A 17,659-nucleotide genomic window follows, 5' to 3' on the forward strand; every position below is an offset into this window, starting at 1 on the left:
ATTCGCCAGGTGCTCGTGGAGCAGTGGACGTGGGTTTCAGCTGGTAATCGGGCCCTTTTCCTTTCTCCTCCGGCGGTGTGGAGAGAGAGAGAGGGAGGAGACGTGACGTAATGTAATACTGTACCTGGTGTGGAGAGAGAGAGAGGGGGAGGAGACGTGACGTAATGTAATACTGTACCTGGTGTGGAGAGAGAGAGAGGGGGAGGAGACGTGACGTAATGTAATACTGTACCTGGTGTGGAGAGAGAGAGAGAGGGGGAGGAGACGTGACGTGATGTAATACTGTACCTGGTGTGGAAGACTGCTGCTCTCTGGAGAAGTCGATGCCGGCGCCAATCAGCGTCATGATCTTCTCAATCTGAGGACAGGAAGAGAGAGAGAGGAGAGAGAGAGAGAGAGAGAGAGAGAGGAGAGAGAGAGAGAGAGAGAGAGAGAGAGAGAGAGAGAGAGAGAGAGAGAGAGAGAGAGAGAGACATAACGAGAGAGAGACAGACAGAGATACAGACAGGAGAGACAGAGAGATACAGGAGAGAGAGAGAGACAGAGAGACATAACGAGAGAGAGACAGACAGGGAGAGAGGGAGAGAGATAGAGACAGAGATAGAGAGAAGGGGAGAGAGAGAGAGACACAAAGACAGACAGAGAGAGAAGGGGAGAGAGAGAGAGAGAGAGAGAGAGAGAGAGAGAGAGAGAGAGAGAGAGAGAGAGACATAGAGATACAGGAGAGAGACAGAGACATAACGAGAGAGAGACAGAGAGAGAGAGAGAGAGACAGACAGAGATACAGACAGGAGAGACAGAGAGATACAGGAGAGAGAGACAGAGAGACATAACGAGAGAGAGACAGAGAGAGAGAGAGGCAGACAGAGAGAGAGACAGAGATAGAGAGAGGGAGAGAGATAGAGACAGAGATAGAGAGAAGGGGAGAGAGAGAGACACAAAGACAGACAGAGAGAGAAGGGGAGAGAGAGAGAGACAGAGAGGGAGAGAGAGAGAGAGAGAGAGAGAGAGAGACAGAGACAGAGACAGACAGAGAGAGAGAGAGAGAAGGGGAGAGAGAAAGAGAGACACGAGAGAGAAGGGGAGAAAGGGAGAGAGAGAGGGTCTGGATTAGGAACAGGAGGAGACATGCGAGGTCAGCTTTAACACCACACCAGATCAAACACCAATAATGACCCCCATGCCTTCTTAGACCCTAAACCGCCATTCATAGTCACGCTGTAAAAAGAGATGAACCTATTTATAGAAGACAACAAATGGGGGGGGGGGGGGGGGTCGCTACCATGACAACAGTGTGAAACAATACTGCTGAAGAATACACATAAATGTTTGTTTTTTTAACATACATTCTGTGTTCTGGGTGCCTACCATTGCCATTTACGTTCCGACTAGGTTTATGTTTTGGTAGAGGGAGGGGCGTGCAGTGAAATGTTGTTTCAACAATTCTTTATTTATGAAAAGGCCTCTTTCGCCCTGTGGCCAAAAACGACACAGATATTATACAGGCAAACCCCAACCTAAATATGTGGAAGGATCACAGAGCAAGAGCGTCTGTCTCGTCAGGACAATAAAATCAACTGACAAGAGGAAGAAGAACATGTCTGGCAGTGTTTTAAAGAAACAAATACCAAATCTGTTTTCTTCTACACAGCGTCAGAGTGACACAATGTAAAGTGAGACAGACAGAGCTTTAACCGAGAGAACCAAAGACACCCCAAACCATCACCAAACCAGGCCTTGTTACATCATCAAACCATGCCTTGTAACATCACCAAACCAGGCCTTGTTACATCATCAAACCATGCCTTGTAACATCACCAAACCATGCCTTGTTACATCACCAAACCATGCCTTGTAACATCACCAAACCAGGCCTTGTAACATCACCAAACCAGGCCCTTGTAACATCACCAAACCAGGCCTGGTTACATCATCAAACCAGGCCTTGTTACATCATCAAACCATGCCTTGTTACATCATCAAACCAGGCCTGGTTACATCATCAAACCAGACCTGGTTACATCATCAAACCAGGCCTTGTTACATCATCAAACCAGGCCTTGTTACATCATCAAACCAGGCCTTGTTACATCATCAAACCAGGCCTTGTTACATCAAACAGGGCCTTGTTACATCATCAAAACCAGGCCTTGTTACATCATCAAACCAGGCCTTGTTACATCATCAAACCATGCCTTGTTACAATCATCAAAACCAGGCCTTGTTACATCATCAAACCATGCCTTGTAACATCATCAAACCATGCCTTGTTACATCATCAAACCAGGCCTTGTTACATCATCAAACCATGCCTTGTTACATCATCAACCAGGCCTTGTTACATCATCAAACCATGCCTTGTTACATCATCAAACCATGCCTTGTTACATCATCAAACCATGCATGTCAAAATACTATGTTACATGATGTATGCCAAAATACTATGTTACATGATGCATGTCAAAATACTGTTACATGATGCATGTCAAAATACTGTTACATGATGCATGTCAAAATACTGTTACATGATGCATGTCAAACTACTATGTTACATGATGCATGCCAAAATACTGTTACATGATGCATGCCAAAATACTATGTTACATGCTGCATGCCAAAATACTATGATGTTACATGCTGCATGCCAAAATACTATGATGTTACATGCTGCATGCCAAAATACTATGTTACATGCTGCATGCCAAAATACTATGTTACATGATGCATGCCAAAAATACTATGTTACATGATGCATGTCAAAATACTATGATGTTACATGATACATGCCAAAATACTGTAACATGATGCATGTCAAAATACTATGATGTTACCTATAATCATGTACATAAATCCATGCATGCTTGCATGTACATGTACACACACACACACACAGCTCTGCATGATTACACCTGTCAGTCACACAACAGAGACCAGGCCTCCACTCCTCCAGACCAGCCCAGGGGTGGGGGTGGGAGGAGGGGGTCAGAGAGATCGAGAGCGGAGGGGTGGAAGATCGGAGGATGGAGGGGTGGAAGCTGACGACAGCTGCCGTCACCCTGACAACCTCCATCTCTACCTTTCAGGATGGAGTGGCTACCTTGACGCAGGACAGCCCCCCTTCCTATGACGAGGCCACTTGTCAGGGGTTTGAATAGTGTGCCGCTATGTGCGACTGACCCCATATTTGGTCATTCTATGCAGGCCTGCGTGTCTTCCAGGAAAACATAATTTGAGACATACAGTTAGGTCCATAAATTATATTTGACATGACACAATGTTCACAATTTTGGCGCTGTACACCACCACAATGGACTTGAAATGAAACAATCAAGCTGTCATCGACTGCAAAGGATTTGCAATCAAGTAAGTGACCATTTTGTTTATGGATCGTTAGTTTGTCCAATTACTTTTGGTCCCTTAAAAAAAAAAGCGGGGGGGGGGGGTGCACATGTAGAAACTGTTGAAATTCCTACACTGTTCATCAAGTTTGGATGTAAATACCCTTAAATTAAAGTCTGCACTTAAAGCACATCTGATTGTTTTCATTTCAAGTCCATTGTGGTGGTGTAGAGAGCCAAAATTATGAGATGCGTGTTGACGTCCAAATATTTATCGACCCGACTGTATTAGCTGCTGCAGTTGGGTCTCTTTGATAGTGTGATACGACTAGCTTGGCTAGAAGTAACAGACTTGCAACAGGAGTCTTTCCTGCGGTGCACGTTCTGTCTCGTGCAAAAGAAGCCGCTTAGAAGACGGTCTCTTAGGAGTGTCTTGAGTCCTCTTTAGAGCCTCCACTAAACTGCTTAGAAGACGGTCTCTTAGGAGTGTCTTGAGTCCTCTTTAGAGCCTCCACTAAACCGCTTAGAAGACGGTCTCTTAGGAGCGTCTTGAGTCCTCTTTAGAGCCTCCACTAAACAGCTTAGAAGACGGTCTCTTAGGAGTGTCTTGAGTCCTCTTTAGAGCCTCCACTAAACCGCTTAGAAGACGGTCTCTTAGGAGCGTCTTGAGTCCTCTTTAGAGCCTCCACTAAACCGCTTAGAAGACGGTCTCTTAGGAGTGTCTTGAGTCCTCTTTAGAGCCTCCACTAAACAGCTTAGAAGACGGTCTCTTAGGAGTGTCTTGAGTCCTCTTTAGAGCCTCCACTAAACCGCTTAGAAGACGGTCTCTTAGGAGTGTCTCGAGTCCTCTTTAGAGCCTCCACTAAACCGCTTAGAAGACGGTCTCTTAGGAGTGTCTTGAGTCCTCTTTAGAGCCTCCACTAAACCGCTTAGAAGACGGTCTCTTAGGAGTGTCTTGAGTCCTCTTTAGAGCCTCCACTAAACCGCTTAGAAGACGGTCTCTTAGGAGTGTCTTGAGTCCTCTTTAGAGCCTCCACTAAACCGCTTAGAAGACGGTCTCCTAGGAGTGTCTTGAGTCCTCTTTAGAGCCTCCACTAAACCGCTTAGAAGACGGTCTCTTAGGAGTGTCTTGAGTCCTCTTTAGAGCCTCCACTAAACCGCTTAGAAGACGGTCTCCTAGGAGTGTCTTGAGTCCTCTTTAGAGCCTCCACTAAACCGCTTAGAAGACGGGTCTCTTAGGAGTGTCTTGAGTCCTCTTTAGAGCCTCCACTAAACCGCTTAGAAGACGGTCTCTTAGGAGTGTCTTGAGTCCTCTTTAGAGCCTCCACTAAACCGCTTAGAAGACGGTCTCTTAGGAGTGTCTTGAGTCCTCTTTAGAGCCTCCACTAAACCGCTTAGAAGACGGTCTCTTAGGAGTGTCTTGAGTCCTCTTTAGAGCCTCCACTAAACCGCTTAGAAGACGGTCTCTTAGGAGTTTCTTGAGCCTCCACTAAAAATAGAAAGATCAACATTTTGTGAGACGCTCATCGAAACCAAACCTACGCCCTCGCTTTGTGTCGTTTCGTCGTTGAATGAATAAAGTGGGAAAAGAATACCCGTCAGCGGTTAGCGGCGCAGAGTGTGGAGAGAGAGAGAGAGCGAGAGAGAGGGAAAGAAGGAGTGAGAGAGAGAGAGAAATAAGGAGAGAGAGGGAAAGAAGGAGAGAGAGAGAGAGACAACTATGAAGAGACATGCATTACATGAAAAGGGTTTTGCGGGGCTAATTAACAAACTCTATAGGTTTGCTTGGAGAGAAGAAGAAGAAGGAAAGAAAGACTTTCTCCCACCAACCATCTACCATATATTATCTCTTACGACCCAGAGAGGAGGAGGAGGAGGCGACGGACCCAGAACCCAGGAGGAGCAACAGGACAATGATTCATAGGAGAGATGGTGATCTTACGCTGTCGGAGGAGATAGCTCTCCGCGGCTGTGTGGCGGTGGGAGCGGTCAGTGTCTGCTGGGAGAGAGTCAGGGTGTGGGTTTTGTTTTTATATCATCACCTCCATCATTATTATTATTTATTACCGCCTCTATTTATCCTCGGAGACACATTGCAGGCGGGGCCCTCGTTTACAGTGATATCACATACAGAAGTCACTCCGTCAGCAGCTTCCACTCTAAAACACACAAGGCCCCGACAACCCTGCTGCTGAAAACATACAAAGCAGAATCTAATATCGTATTTGGAGCTGATGTTGAACAGGAGTGTGTTGTTGAGTTCTCTTGAGTATTCTGAATAATAATAATAATAAATGTGATTCCAGCTCTGGTAAACTGTAAGTAGAAAAGGTAACCACTGCGCTCAGACAGGTGCGTAGTCCAAAAATAGTAAGTCACAAAAAAGGGAGTAGGGACCGCACTCAAGGAATATCGTTATTTTATTTTAATTACGCACAATTTATATATGCACAAAACGTTTTCGACCGTCCGGCCTTCATCAGTGTGTAATTAATAGTTGCAACAAACAAGCCTTAACTAGGCTGTGATCGACAACATGCCAGGTGGAAACAATCAGTAATTAGCAACAGGCTAGGTTGACATCATGACAGGTGGAAATAATCAGTAATTAGCCGGGCTAGATATTTCATCACAGTGACCATGAATGCGTAATGGCTATACACATGAAACAGCTCTGGTAAAAACACACAGCGCTTCTGGAAACACGAGTCACGTCATGGAGGAGGAGTGCGGGCATGCCCCCCCCCCCCCCACCCCCCCGTTGTCTGGAGCGCCGTGTGATGTCACTTCCTCTGAAATGGCTTCCCTCCCCTCTTATTCCCTTTCAAAACGTTAATCCCCATCACCTACGGGAAGACACTTCATTTCCACTTCAATGCAGCGACAGAGGAGAGAGGGAGAGAGAGAGGGGAGACAGAGAGACAGAGGAGAGAGAGAGAGAGACAGAGACAGAGAGAGAGACAGAGGGAGAGAGAGGGGGAGAGAGATAGAGAGGGAGAGTGAAGGTGAGATGGAGGTGTGTGTGTGTGTGAGCATGGAAAGGATGAAAGTCACTTCTCTATCTCCCACGGTGTTGCTTCCCTATGCTCCGGTTGGGATTCCTCGATTGCTTGGGGAATCCCAACCGAGCATGACATAAGAGCAAAAATGGCCGCCGTGTGACTATGGTCAATACTGCATTATAGACCTAGCTGGTCACGGTGTCTCTAGAAGACAGCTCAGGGAGTTAGACAAGCAGATACATACCCTTTTTTGAAAAACAGGGCTTTTGAGGTGATGAAATCATTGCGCCCAGGCAGCAGTGGTTGGGCAAAAAAAAATCAAGTATATATCTGCTTAGAAAACGAAAATGTCGGGGGCGGTTAGGTGGCGTAGCGGTTGTCACCAGCTTGGCTGGCCGTTCACACTAATACAATTGGCTGTATTAGAGGGTGGGAGAAGCTGGCGGGGTGGGTCCGGGTCGTTGTAAACAGCGACTCCTACAGTTCGGTCGGGGCGCCTGCTAAGCGCGGATAGGACCCGAGTGGGATAGTGTGATCCTTCCACACGCTACGCCCTCTCAATGAGAATCCACGCTGCCAGGTGAAAAGAAGCGGTTGATTGGCTGGACGTGTGTCGGAGGAAGCACGCGATAGCCTCCACTCTCCCAGATGATCCGACTGTGGGGGGTAAGTGCGCAGCCACCGGGAAGGGGATTGGGAATTGTCATACGACGAACATTGGGATGGGAGAAAATCGGAGGAAAATGGAGGGGGAAAAAGATCAATAAAAAAAAAAGAAAACGAAAATGTCTAATTAAAAGAAATAATAATAATCTCCACGTGGTAAATACAAAGGTCACAACATGTTTACAGGAACGTTTTGGAGTTGTATTTGGAGTGTATTTGGTGACTGTTGGGAACTAGGCTACACTGGCACACCTACTTCCAGTGAATGACGCTAAGCTAGGCTAACGGTGCAGCTGTTCCCTAAGCCTAATGCATGCACAGAGAAGAAAAGGCTATGTATCTGCTTGTCTAACCCCAGGGTAGATGGCAAATAAGCTAATTTCCCAAAAAGTTGTTCCTTTAAGAGAGAGTGAGTGAGTGAGTGTGTGGAGAACATCTATAAAAGTTGATACCCCTCCAGGTAAATATGGTAAACTTCATCATTTCCAGGTGTCCAATTAATTTCGCTCTGTAAAAAATTAACAAGCATCATCAATCATGCCCTATATATACACTCTGCTTACTTGGAGAAAAAAAAAGAAGAAAAGAAAAGAAAAACAACTCGAGACAGCTGGAGTACGTTTTTTAAATAAAAACAAATGACATCCATTTTCAAAGAGAACGGAACAAACCAACTCAGTGAACTTGGCAGCGAGGGGTTCCTCCACTTAACTCTCTGTGCACTCAGGCAGATGCTCGCTCAAAAGCAGGGGTGACCAGAGAGGTTAAGACTGAACCATCTGGTTAGCGAGGGGAGAGGAGGGGAGGGGAGGGGGTGGGAGGGGTACGTTTACTGAGCTTTTTATTCTGTTTTCCTCCCTCCAAATTAACCCCCCCCCCCCCCCTTAACAATATGAAACTGCGTGAGACGAGGCTCCTCCCTCTCAGCTTTCTAAGTGGGTTGTTAGCTATGACCCCTCCAGGAGACACACAGTGGATGACAACTCCTGCCGCTTGTCCACTGATCAACTGTGCTGTGCTGTGCTCTACTGTGCTAGGCTACAACACGGTCTCATCAGAAAACATAAAAAAAGTACATCGACCACAGGAAAAAAGTTATATATATATATCTACGTTTCATATTGATCCCAAAAAAGCACAATCGGGGAGTAAAACTAACAATGCTTATGGTGGGGGGCGAGTGCTCTCACCACTAGACCAAGACACCCACCCTGATACAAACATAACAATACTAAAACATTTATTAAAAAAAGGTCACTTTGGAAAGAACTTGTTGTGGTTCTTGTATAGTATAGTTAGTAGGGTTGGACATCGTTTGGATTTGAACGATTCCAGTTCTCCATTTCGATTCCTGTTCTAAACGATTCTCGATTCCGATTTTTGAGGTGCAGGTCAAAACAGGTCACAGCTTATTTCGCAGGAGAATTTTTTTTTCTTCTTTTTCTATCTTACATTTTTTTCATACTATTCACATCGTCAGTTGACTTGATACAGTTTAATTTGGTTGCTGTACTGTAACTAGGGTATTAATTAACAAAGTAAAAATATATTTTTTTAAGAATCGAAATTAAGAATCGAAATGCAAATATGTTCCAGAACCAGAAGTTAGGAACCGGTTCCTATTAGAACCGGTTCTCGGTGCCCAACCCTAATAGTTAGTAATAGCAAGTATAGCATAGGGACATAGAGTAAAACTGTATATTGTATAGTAGTGTACATAGGACCCAGTGCCTTTAATTCGTAGCTCAACATTGTATTGCATTTATCTCAGGACTATTTACATGTCTATTTTTTTTATGTCTTTTTATTATCTTCTACTTATTTTATTTACCATTGTATTCTTGCACAATCCAAGCGGGCATGGCCAACCGCATTTCACTGTATGCCCCGGTATGTATGTGATAAATAAACCTCTTGAATCTTGAATCTACTATGATGAGGTTATGGATGGTTATGGTTATTTTAAGGTAACAGTGTGGTTACGGTTGGGGTTATGGTTATGAGGAGGAGGACACTCAAACAGAAACACTGTAATATTCTGCCCCTCCTCTGCGGCGTCGGGGCTAACGGCCCATCGCTCTTTTTACCACGGTCACGGTACGAGGAACCCGGAGGTCTGAGCCCATCCACCCCGGAGCTCATGATGAGACCTTGTGGTAACGTAACGTATAGAGAAGGACCGACGGTACATCACCACTGCTGCTGCAGCTACTGCTACTGCACGTCAACACAGAGAGATGGCTCGTCTAAACACACTGTGGGCGTGTGAATGGACACACACACATACATACAGTAGTAACAGTACATACAGTACACATACACATACACACATATAGCACATACCAGTGGCGGCTGGTGCCAAATTGTTTTGGAGCGGCAATTGTTGCAATGATGGCTAAGGTGACCCATTCAAATGGATAAATTAACCAAAGTCAGCCAATAATTTGACATTGTGACATTGCATTGTACAATTCGTTTTCTTTCCTGGTCAACCTCACATAGCAATACCACCAGTAACCACTAAGACAATGATTGTCGTTTGTTGACAAGGATTGATAAAACATTTTATTTTTGGAGTGAGCAAAATGGAGATTTGTTTTGTAGCTAGTTGTGCTCTTTCTGACGAAGCACCGACAATCTGTGACCCTCGTCTAACTAACCGAGTCGCGGTGTTTATCCTTTCAAAAGCCGCAAGTTTCTGAGGCAACTGCGTCTTTGATAATTCTTGCCTTTTCGCCTTCTCCGAGAGGTGGTGACAGACACCCGTAGTTGTCCATAGAATAGAATAGAAATACTTTATTCATCCCGAGGGAAATTTGTGGTCTCCGTCCCGGCGTCAGGGTGGATCAAAACGCATGAGTAGCAGAACAAAGCGTTCGACATCGTAGCAGCATCCTGCTAAGCCACTTTTCCCCGCTCATACCAGGTAGTTGAAAATCTCTGGTTATACATTTCCCCATACCCTTTGTAGATACTTGCTTGATGTTTAAGTTTGGTCTGGATGGTCCTAATTCCTTAGTTGCCAATTTATCCCGATTACTACGACGACTGAACGGTACTTCCTTTTAACGATACGATCGTGTTGCTCCTCTCACACTTTATATTCATCTATTATTAAAGAGATTTGCACTACATTCATACCGCATTTGCAACCCTACCCTAAGTTTTGTACCTCATCTCATTTCTGCATTGTACCTCACCGTTACTCATTTTACTCTGTATTGTATATATGTATATTGACTGAACATTCCTTTACTTACTTTTGACTTACTTCTTAATTACTTTATCTTTTACTGTATGTAGCACACTCCCAGGGGCTCATACAGAAACAAGCATTTCATCATCATAAAGTATTCTGTATTTTGTTGTGACAAATAACAAACTTGAAACTTGTACTCTCACAGGTGTCGACTGTAACGTCGTTAGCCATTTTGTACTCGACAGAGAACTCGAGAACTCGCATCACGCTGGTTTCAACCGGAAAAAATGTGCCGGAAAGTTTGGTCTCTTACATATCTCGATGTGATTTATCAAGAAATATCTACAGCAAGAATTCTGGGTCTCAACGAATCCAAAATGTCAATGTGGTTAGAAGTGGTGGAGAGAATAAAAGCTAGCTTATAATGGTAGTGTCTGGTTAGGAGTGAGGGATAATGGAGGTACTATCCAAGGAGGGGTCCGGGAGGGGGGGGTTCGAGCTGGAGCATATGTGTGTAGGGTTTTAGAAAATAGGTATTAGGGGTATATCCTGTATAAGGCATTTGTATAATTGTTAATTTCGTTGGATATACACTGTATACGGTAAAATATTATTATAGACTTTTTTTTTGTCTCGTTTCTGTACTTGCATGTAATTTTAGCCACCTTGACTGTTAGTTTCATTATGCATTGTGTGTTGAGTACTGACTTTTAATAATTTCTGTTTTGCAATAATACAAAAAAAAAAAAAAAGAAAAAAAAGAGAACTCGACGAGAAAGAGAGAGAGCCACGCGGCACATGATGCACCGCTGTCTCACGTACGACGAAAGCACGTAATATAATAACCCATAGAAATCATTGGAGGTTGTGGTGTTTAATCTTCTCTCTTTTTTAAATGCCAACACATAAATGTACAAGAGAGGACTGAGGATCGCTCGGCAGCCAGAGAGAAGTCGCCCACGGAGTCAGACAGTGATTCTGAGATTCATTCCAGAACAAAATTAGATGCTGTGGCTGATTGGACTATGATATTCAGAGGAGGCAGGATTTTTAATTATTATCATATTTATCATACATCACCATTATTTTTTTGGGCGGGGGGGGGGGGGGGGGTGTACATTTAAAAGAAATTAAACACCTGTGGCAGGGAAGGCAACGCACAAATCGTCATAATCAGTCAGCCGCCTCTGATACATACACACACATACACACACTCAGACACATACACAAAAGCATGAACTCTCTCTCTCTCACACACACACACATACAGTACGTAACAGACACACACACACACACACGCGCCCTCTCTCACACAAACACCTCCACACACACAAAATACATGCACGCTCTCTCTCACACACACACACACACACACGCACATCTGCATGCCGCAAAGTAAGCAGCTACACCATAACCAGCTCTATTCAACCTTGGGGTTATGATGACGTTCCCACATTCAACATAAAAATGGCAAAAGGCTCCAATCAGCTTTAGAGGCTGCTGCCTGACGGGCGTCTGTGATGTAGTGCTGGACCAGGGTCTGTGATGTAGTGCTGGACCAGGGTCTGTGATGTAGTGCTGGACCAGGGTCTGTGATGTAGTGCTGGACCAGGGTCTGTGATGTAGTGCTGGACCAGGGTCTGTGATGTAGTGCTGGACCAGGGTCTGTGATGTAGTGCTGGACCAGGGTCTGTGATGTAGTGCTGGACCAGGTCTGTGATGTAGTGCTGGACCAGGTCTGTGATGTAGTACTGGACCAGGGTCTGTGATGTAGTGCTGGACCAGGGTCTGTGATGTAGTGCTGGACCAGGTCTGTGATGTAGTGCTGGACCAGGGTCTGTGATGTAGTGCTGGACCAGGGTCTGTGATGTAGTGCTGGACCAGGTCTGTGATGTAGTGCTGGACCAGGGTCTGTGATGTAGTGCTGGACCAGGGTCTGTGATGTAGTGCTGGACCAGGTCTGTGATGTAGTGCTGGACCAGGGTCTGTGATGTAGTGCTGGACCAGGTCTGTGATGTAGTGCTGGACCAGGGTCTGTGATGTAGTGCTGGACCAGGGTCTGTGATGTAGTGCTGGACCAGGGTCTGTGATGTAGTGCTGGACCAGGGTCTGTGATGTAGTGCTGGACCAGGGTCTGTGATGTAGTGCTGGACCAGGGTCTGTGATGTAGTGCTGGACCAGGTCTGTGATGTAGTGCTGGACCAGGGTCTGTGATGTAGTGCTGGACCAGGGTCTGTGATGTAGTGCTGGACCAGGTCTGTGATGTAGTGCTGGACCAGGTCTGTGATGTAGTGCTGGACCAGGGTCTGTGATGTAGTGCTGGACCAGGTCTGTGATGTAGTGCTGGACCAGGGTCTGTGATGTAGAGCTGGACCAGGGTCTGTGATGTAGTGCTGGACCAGGGTCTGTGATGTAGTGCTGGACCAGGGTCTGTGATGTAGTGCTGGACCAGGTCTGTGATGTAGTGCTGGACCAGGGTCTGTGATGTAGTGCTGGACCAGGGTCTGTGATGTAGTGCTGGACCAGGTCTGTGATGTAGTGCTGGACCAGGGTGTGTGATGTAGTGCTGGACCAGGTCTGTGATGTAGTGCTGGACCAGGGTCTGTGATGTAGTGCTGGACCAGGGTGTGTGATGTAGTGCTGGACCAGGTCTGTGATGTAGTGCTGGACCAGGGTCTGTGATGTAGTGCTGGACCAGGTCTGTGATGTAGTGCTGGACCAGGGTCTGTGATGTAGTGCTGGACCAGGGTCTGTGATGTAGTGCTGGACCAGGTCTGTGATGTAGTGCTGGACCAGGGTCTGTGATGTAGTGCTGGACCAGGGTCTGTGATGTAGTGCTGGACCAGGGTCTGTGATGTAGTGCTGGACCAGGGTGAATAAATCCTGATCTGCAGACACGGCCCACTGACTTCAAGGTGGGACACGTCAACCGAGACAGAGAGAGAGCTCCACGCTGGGCGTTCTGCTGCGGGACGAGGACGAGGACAGACACCCGAGAGAGCGAGCTCCATGCTGGGAGTCCTGCTACGGGACGAGGACGAGGACAGACAGCCGAGAGAGAGAGCTCCATGCTGGGCGTTCTGCTGCGGGATGAGTACGAGGACAGTTACCCAAGAGAGCGAGCTCCACGCTGGGCGTTCTGCTGCGGGATGAGGACAGACAGCCGAGAGAGAGAGCTCCATGCTGGGCGTTCTGCTGCGGGACGAGTACGAGGACAGACACCCGAGAGAGAGAGCTCCATGCTGGGCGTTCTGCTGCGGGACGAGGACAGACACCCGAGAGAGAGAGCTCCATGCTGGGAGTCCTGCTGCGGGACGAGGACGAGGACAGACACCCGAGAGAGCGAGCTCCACGCTGGGAGTCCTGCTGCGGGACGAGGACAGACACCCGAGAGAAAGAGCTCCATGCTGGGAGTCCTGCTGCGGGACGAGGACGAGGACAGACACCCGAGAGAGCGAGCTCCATGCTGGGAGTCCTGCTGCAGGACGAGGACGAGGACAGACAGCCGAGAGAGCGAGCTCCATGCTGGGCGTTCTGCTGCGGGACGAGGACAGACACCCGAGAGAGCGAGCTCCATGCTGGGCGTTCTGCTGCGGGACGAGTACGAGGACAGACACCCGAGAGAGAGAGCTCCACGCTGGGAGTCCTGCTGCAGGACGAGGACGAGGACAGACACCCGAGAGAGAGAGCTCCACGCTGGGAGTCCTGCTGCGGGACGAGGACGAGGACAGACACCCGAGAGAGAGAGCTCCACGCTGGGAGTCCTGCTGCAGGACGAGGACGAGGACAGACACCCGAGAGAGCGAGCTCCATGCTGGGAGTCCTGCTGCGGGACGAGGACGAGGACAGACACCCGAGAGAGCGAGCTCCATGCTGGGCGTTGTGCTGCGGGACGAGTACGAGGACAGACAGCCGAGAGAGAGAGCTCCACGCTGGGAGTCCTGCTGCAGGACGAGGACGAGGACAGACACCCGAGAGAGCGAGCTCCATGCTGGGAGTCCTGCTGCGGGACGAGGACGAGGACAGACACCCGAGAGAGCGAGCTCCATGCTGGGAGTCCTGCTGCGGGACGAGTACGAGGACAGACCCGCCGCTGGAGACAAGAGAGGAGGGACGAGTGTTGCTGCATCGAGGACAGACCCAGAGACAGAGAGGAGGGAGGAGTGTTGTTTCTGCATCGAGGACAGAGACAGAGACAAGAGAGAGGGAGGAGTGTTTCTGCATCGAGGACAGAGACAGAGACAAGAGAGAGGGACGAGTGTTGTTTCTGCATCGAGGACAGAGACAGAGACAAGAGAGAGGGACGAGTGTTTCTGCATCGAGGACAGAGACAGAGACAAGAGAGAGGGACGAGTTTCTGCATCGAGGACAGAGACAGAGACAAGAGAGGAGGGACGAGTGTTTCTGCATCGAGGACAGAGACAGAGACAAGAGAGGAGGGACGTGTGTTTCTGCATCGAGGACAGAGACAGAGACAAGAGAGGAGGGACGAGTGTTTCTGCATCGAGGACAGAGACAGAGACAAGAGAGAGGGACGAGTGTTTCTGCATCGAGGACAGAGACAGAGACAAGAGAGAGGGACGAGTGTTGCTGCATCGAAGACGGAGACAAGAGAGGAGGGACGAGTGTTTCTGCATCGAGGACAGACCCAGAGACAAGAGAGGAGGGAGGAGTGTTGTTCTGCATCGAGGACAGAGACAGAGACAAGAGAGAGGGACGAGTGTTTCTGCATCGAGGAAAAGACAGAGACAAGAGAGAGGGACGAGTGTTTCTGCATCGAGGACAGAGACAGAGACAAGAGAGGAGGGACGAGTGTTTCTGCATCGAGGACAGAGACGGAGACAAGAGAGAGGAGGAGTGTTGTTTCTGCATCGAGGACAGAGACGGAGACAAGAGAGGAGGGACGAGTGTTTCTGCATCGAGGACAGAGACGGAGACAAGAGAGAGGGAGGAGTGTTTCTGCATCGAGGACAGAGACAGAGACAAGAGAGGAGGGACGAGTGTTTCTGCATCGAGGACAGAGACGGAGACAAGAGAGGAGGGAGGTGTGTTTCTGCATCGAGGACAGAGACAGAGACAGAGAGAGGGAGGAGTGTTGTTTCTGCATCGAGGACAGAGACAGAGACAAGAGGAGGGACGAGTGTTTCTGCATCGAGGACAGAGACAGAGACAAGAGAGGGAGGGAGTGTGTTTCTGCATCGAGGACAGACTCGGAGACAAGAGAGGAGGGACGAGTGTTGTTCTCTAATCTCTAATCGATACGGAAACCTGGAGTGGAGGGAGGGAGAGAGAGGACCATTGTGTGAGGGGGCTCTCTCCGGGGCATGGAGATACAAAGGTCAGAGGTCGTTGGCGAGGTAGGGGGTCAGCAGCTGAGGAGCTGGGAGAGATGTCCGGGGTGAGATTAAATATACATGAGCCTCTCGACGTATAGGGTGCTGCTATAAGAGCATGTGGATCATTTGACCCGTCACGTTAGTTTATTAGTTTACTACGATCAGATATCTTTAACTGCTTTTAGAGACTTGATGGGTACAGGAAGTAGCTAATCATGAACATAAATGTAGACCTTCTCCTATGGTTTAATTAATACATGGAACATTTAGACCTTCTCGTATGGTTTAATAAAGGTGTATTGGAGCTGTATTTGTTTTCTTCCATACAGAGCAGAACATGGGGCCAGGATCAGAGAGGGGGGGCAGGGGGGCAGCGAGGGGACATCTGGCAGAGGCTGCTCGGGGTGAAATAAAGGGCTGCCACATAGAGAGTTGCCCAGACGAGACCAGCAGCCTCACACTGGCAAGCTGGCACGAGATGAGGGCTGGATGGGTCCCCGGGGAGGGTTAGGAGGTAACCCAGAGAACACAAACACAATGCCAATGTCTCTCCACTCCACTGGGATACAGCACCATCAGCAGCAGGGGTGTAAACAGTAGAAAGAAATTATATTTAAGTGAAAGTATGGGTACCGTCTCAAAATCATACTCAAGTAAAAGTCAGAGTATCTGGCTAAAAACACACTTTAGTAAAAGTCAAAAAGTTTCTACTTTTAAATGTACTTAAGTACTAAAAAGGTAAAAGTAAAAACTTAAAAATTTTTTTAATTCCATTTCGTCCTCTTCATCACTCGTTTGTGGCCATCTTCTGTAGCTTGTCACTCTGAAGGTCTATTCTTCTGATAGCAGGTGTTTAATCAAGGATCCCCGCTTTCTAGTCTTGCACAAGGACCAATCAGCATGGGTATGGGCGGGTTCATTTTCCATTGATGGGGATTTGATTGGCTGTTTTTAAATAAAGTGCGGACGCAGGATTAATAATAACGTTAGTTCGGCCAGAGAAACAAATATACTCATTCAAATTGTTGGACCTGCAAGATTTGTACTTTGTACTTTGTAGGTCTGCATTTTAAATATAAGGAGTAAAAAGTATGTTTTTTTTTAGTAAAAGTACAAGTATACAAACCTAATAATACTCGAGTAAAGTACAAATCCCCCAAAACAGTACTTAAGTATTGTAACAAAGTACAATTACTCAAGTACTTCTCACCCCTGCATCAGCAGTCAGACACCCCCCCCCCGCCCCCTGCTACATAACATACATACAGCTCATCTTCATGCTTGTGCTTCTAATCTCTCCTGCAAGCCACCAGACATCTTCAAACTCTCACAAAAAGCTGTACATACAAGTTTTTCCCGGCTGACCTTTTTATAATGAACCCAGCAGCGAGGAGACGGGCGCCCCGTAGTCTGAGGTGATCGATGCAGAAACAAAATCAAGAAAACAGGTGGGGAGGGGAGGGGTGGATCATGTGTTAGACCTCCTGCGGTTCCTCTGTGTTCTCTCTCTATTAGGGATGATAAAAGACCAGCTCCCCCGCTGGTCACCCCAGGTCATGACACACACACACACACAGACACACGCACACACACATACACACAAACAAGTTTTAGTTTGATTGCAGCAGGTCAAATCCAGCCAGGGAATTCACAGTACATACCAAGGCTAGTTGTTGTACTAATAAATCAGGAAGAGAGATCGACCTTATCAATAATGAGCTTGTGAATAGTAGTAGTAGTAGTAGTAGTAGTAGTAGTAGTAGTAGTAGTAGTAGTAGTAGTAGTAGTAGTAGTAGTAGTTAGTAGTAGTAGTAGTTTATTCAGTCATCATCTCACACAAGACAATATACACCATCATTTAACAATATTTGATTTGACAGTGACTGAAAAGGTACAGACTGAAGCACAATGCTTATATATGCCTGTCCTATATTCTTAACAAAAATTACAAAAATTAAGACTCAAACGATATTCTAAAAGAAGAAACTGCATGAATGAATGAGAAGGATGATAAAGAAACGCAGACATTATACTTTAGGAAGCTGCCCCTTTGAGTTAAAAATGATGCAGAGGATTAAACGCTCCATAACAAGGACGGGTGGGATGGAGAGGGGTGTG

At 47.1% G+C, this 17,659-nt stretch overlaps 1 protein-coding gene across 1 annotated transcript in view; it reads right to left on the minus strand.

Moving 5' to 3' along the window:
* The window catches only part of LOC311244167 (ankyrin repeat and SAM domain-containing protein 1A), a gene marked incomplete at both ends in the record, with an annotated part of 125,785 nt that overhangs the window by 49,449 nt on the left and 58,677 nt on the right, over positions 1-17,659 (minus strand). The window contains 2 exon segments of the mRNA XM_084333575.1: positions 289-358; positions 5,281-5,337. Coding sequence (XP_084189701.1) covers positions 289-358; positions 5,281-5,337 — 127 coding nt within the window.

Source organism: Notolepis coatsorum (assembly GCF_963971535.1).
Source record: "Notolepis coatsorum genome assembly, chromosome: 17".
In the NCBI taxonomy this organism is placed as follows: domain Eukaryota; kingdom Metazoa; phylum Chordata; class Actinopteri; order Aulopiformes; family Paralepididae; genus Notolepis; species Notolepis coatsorum.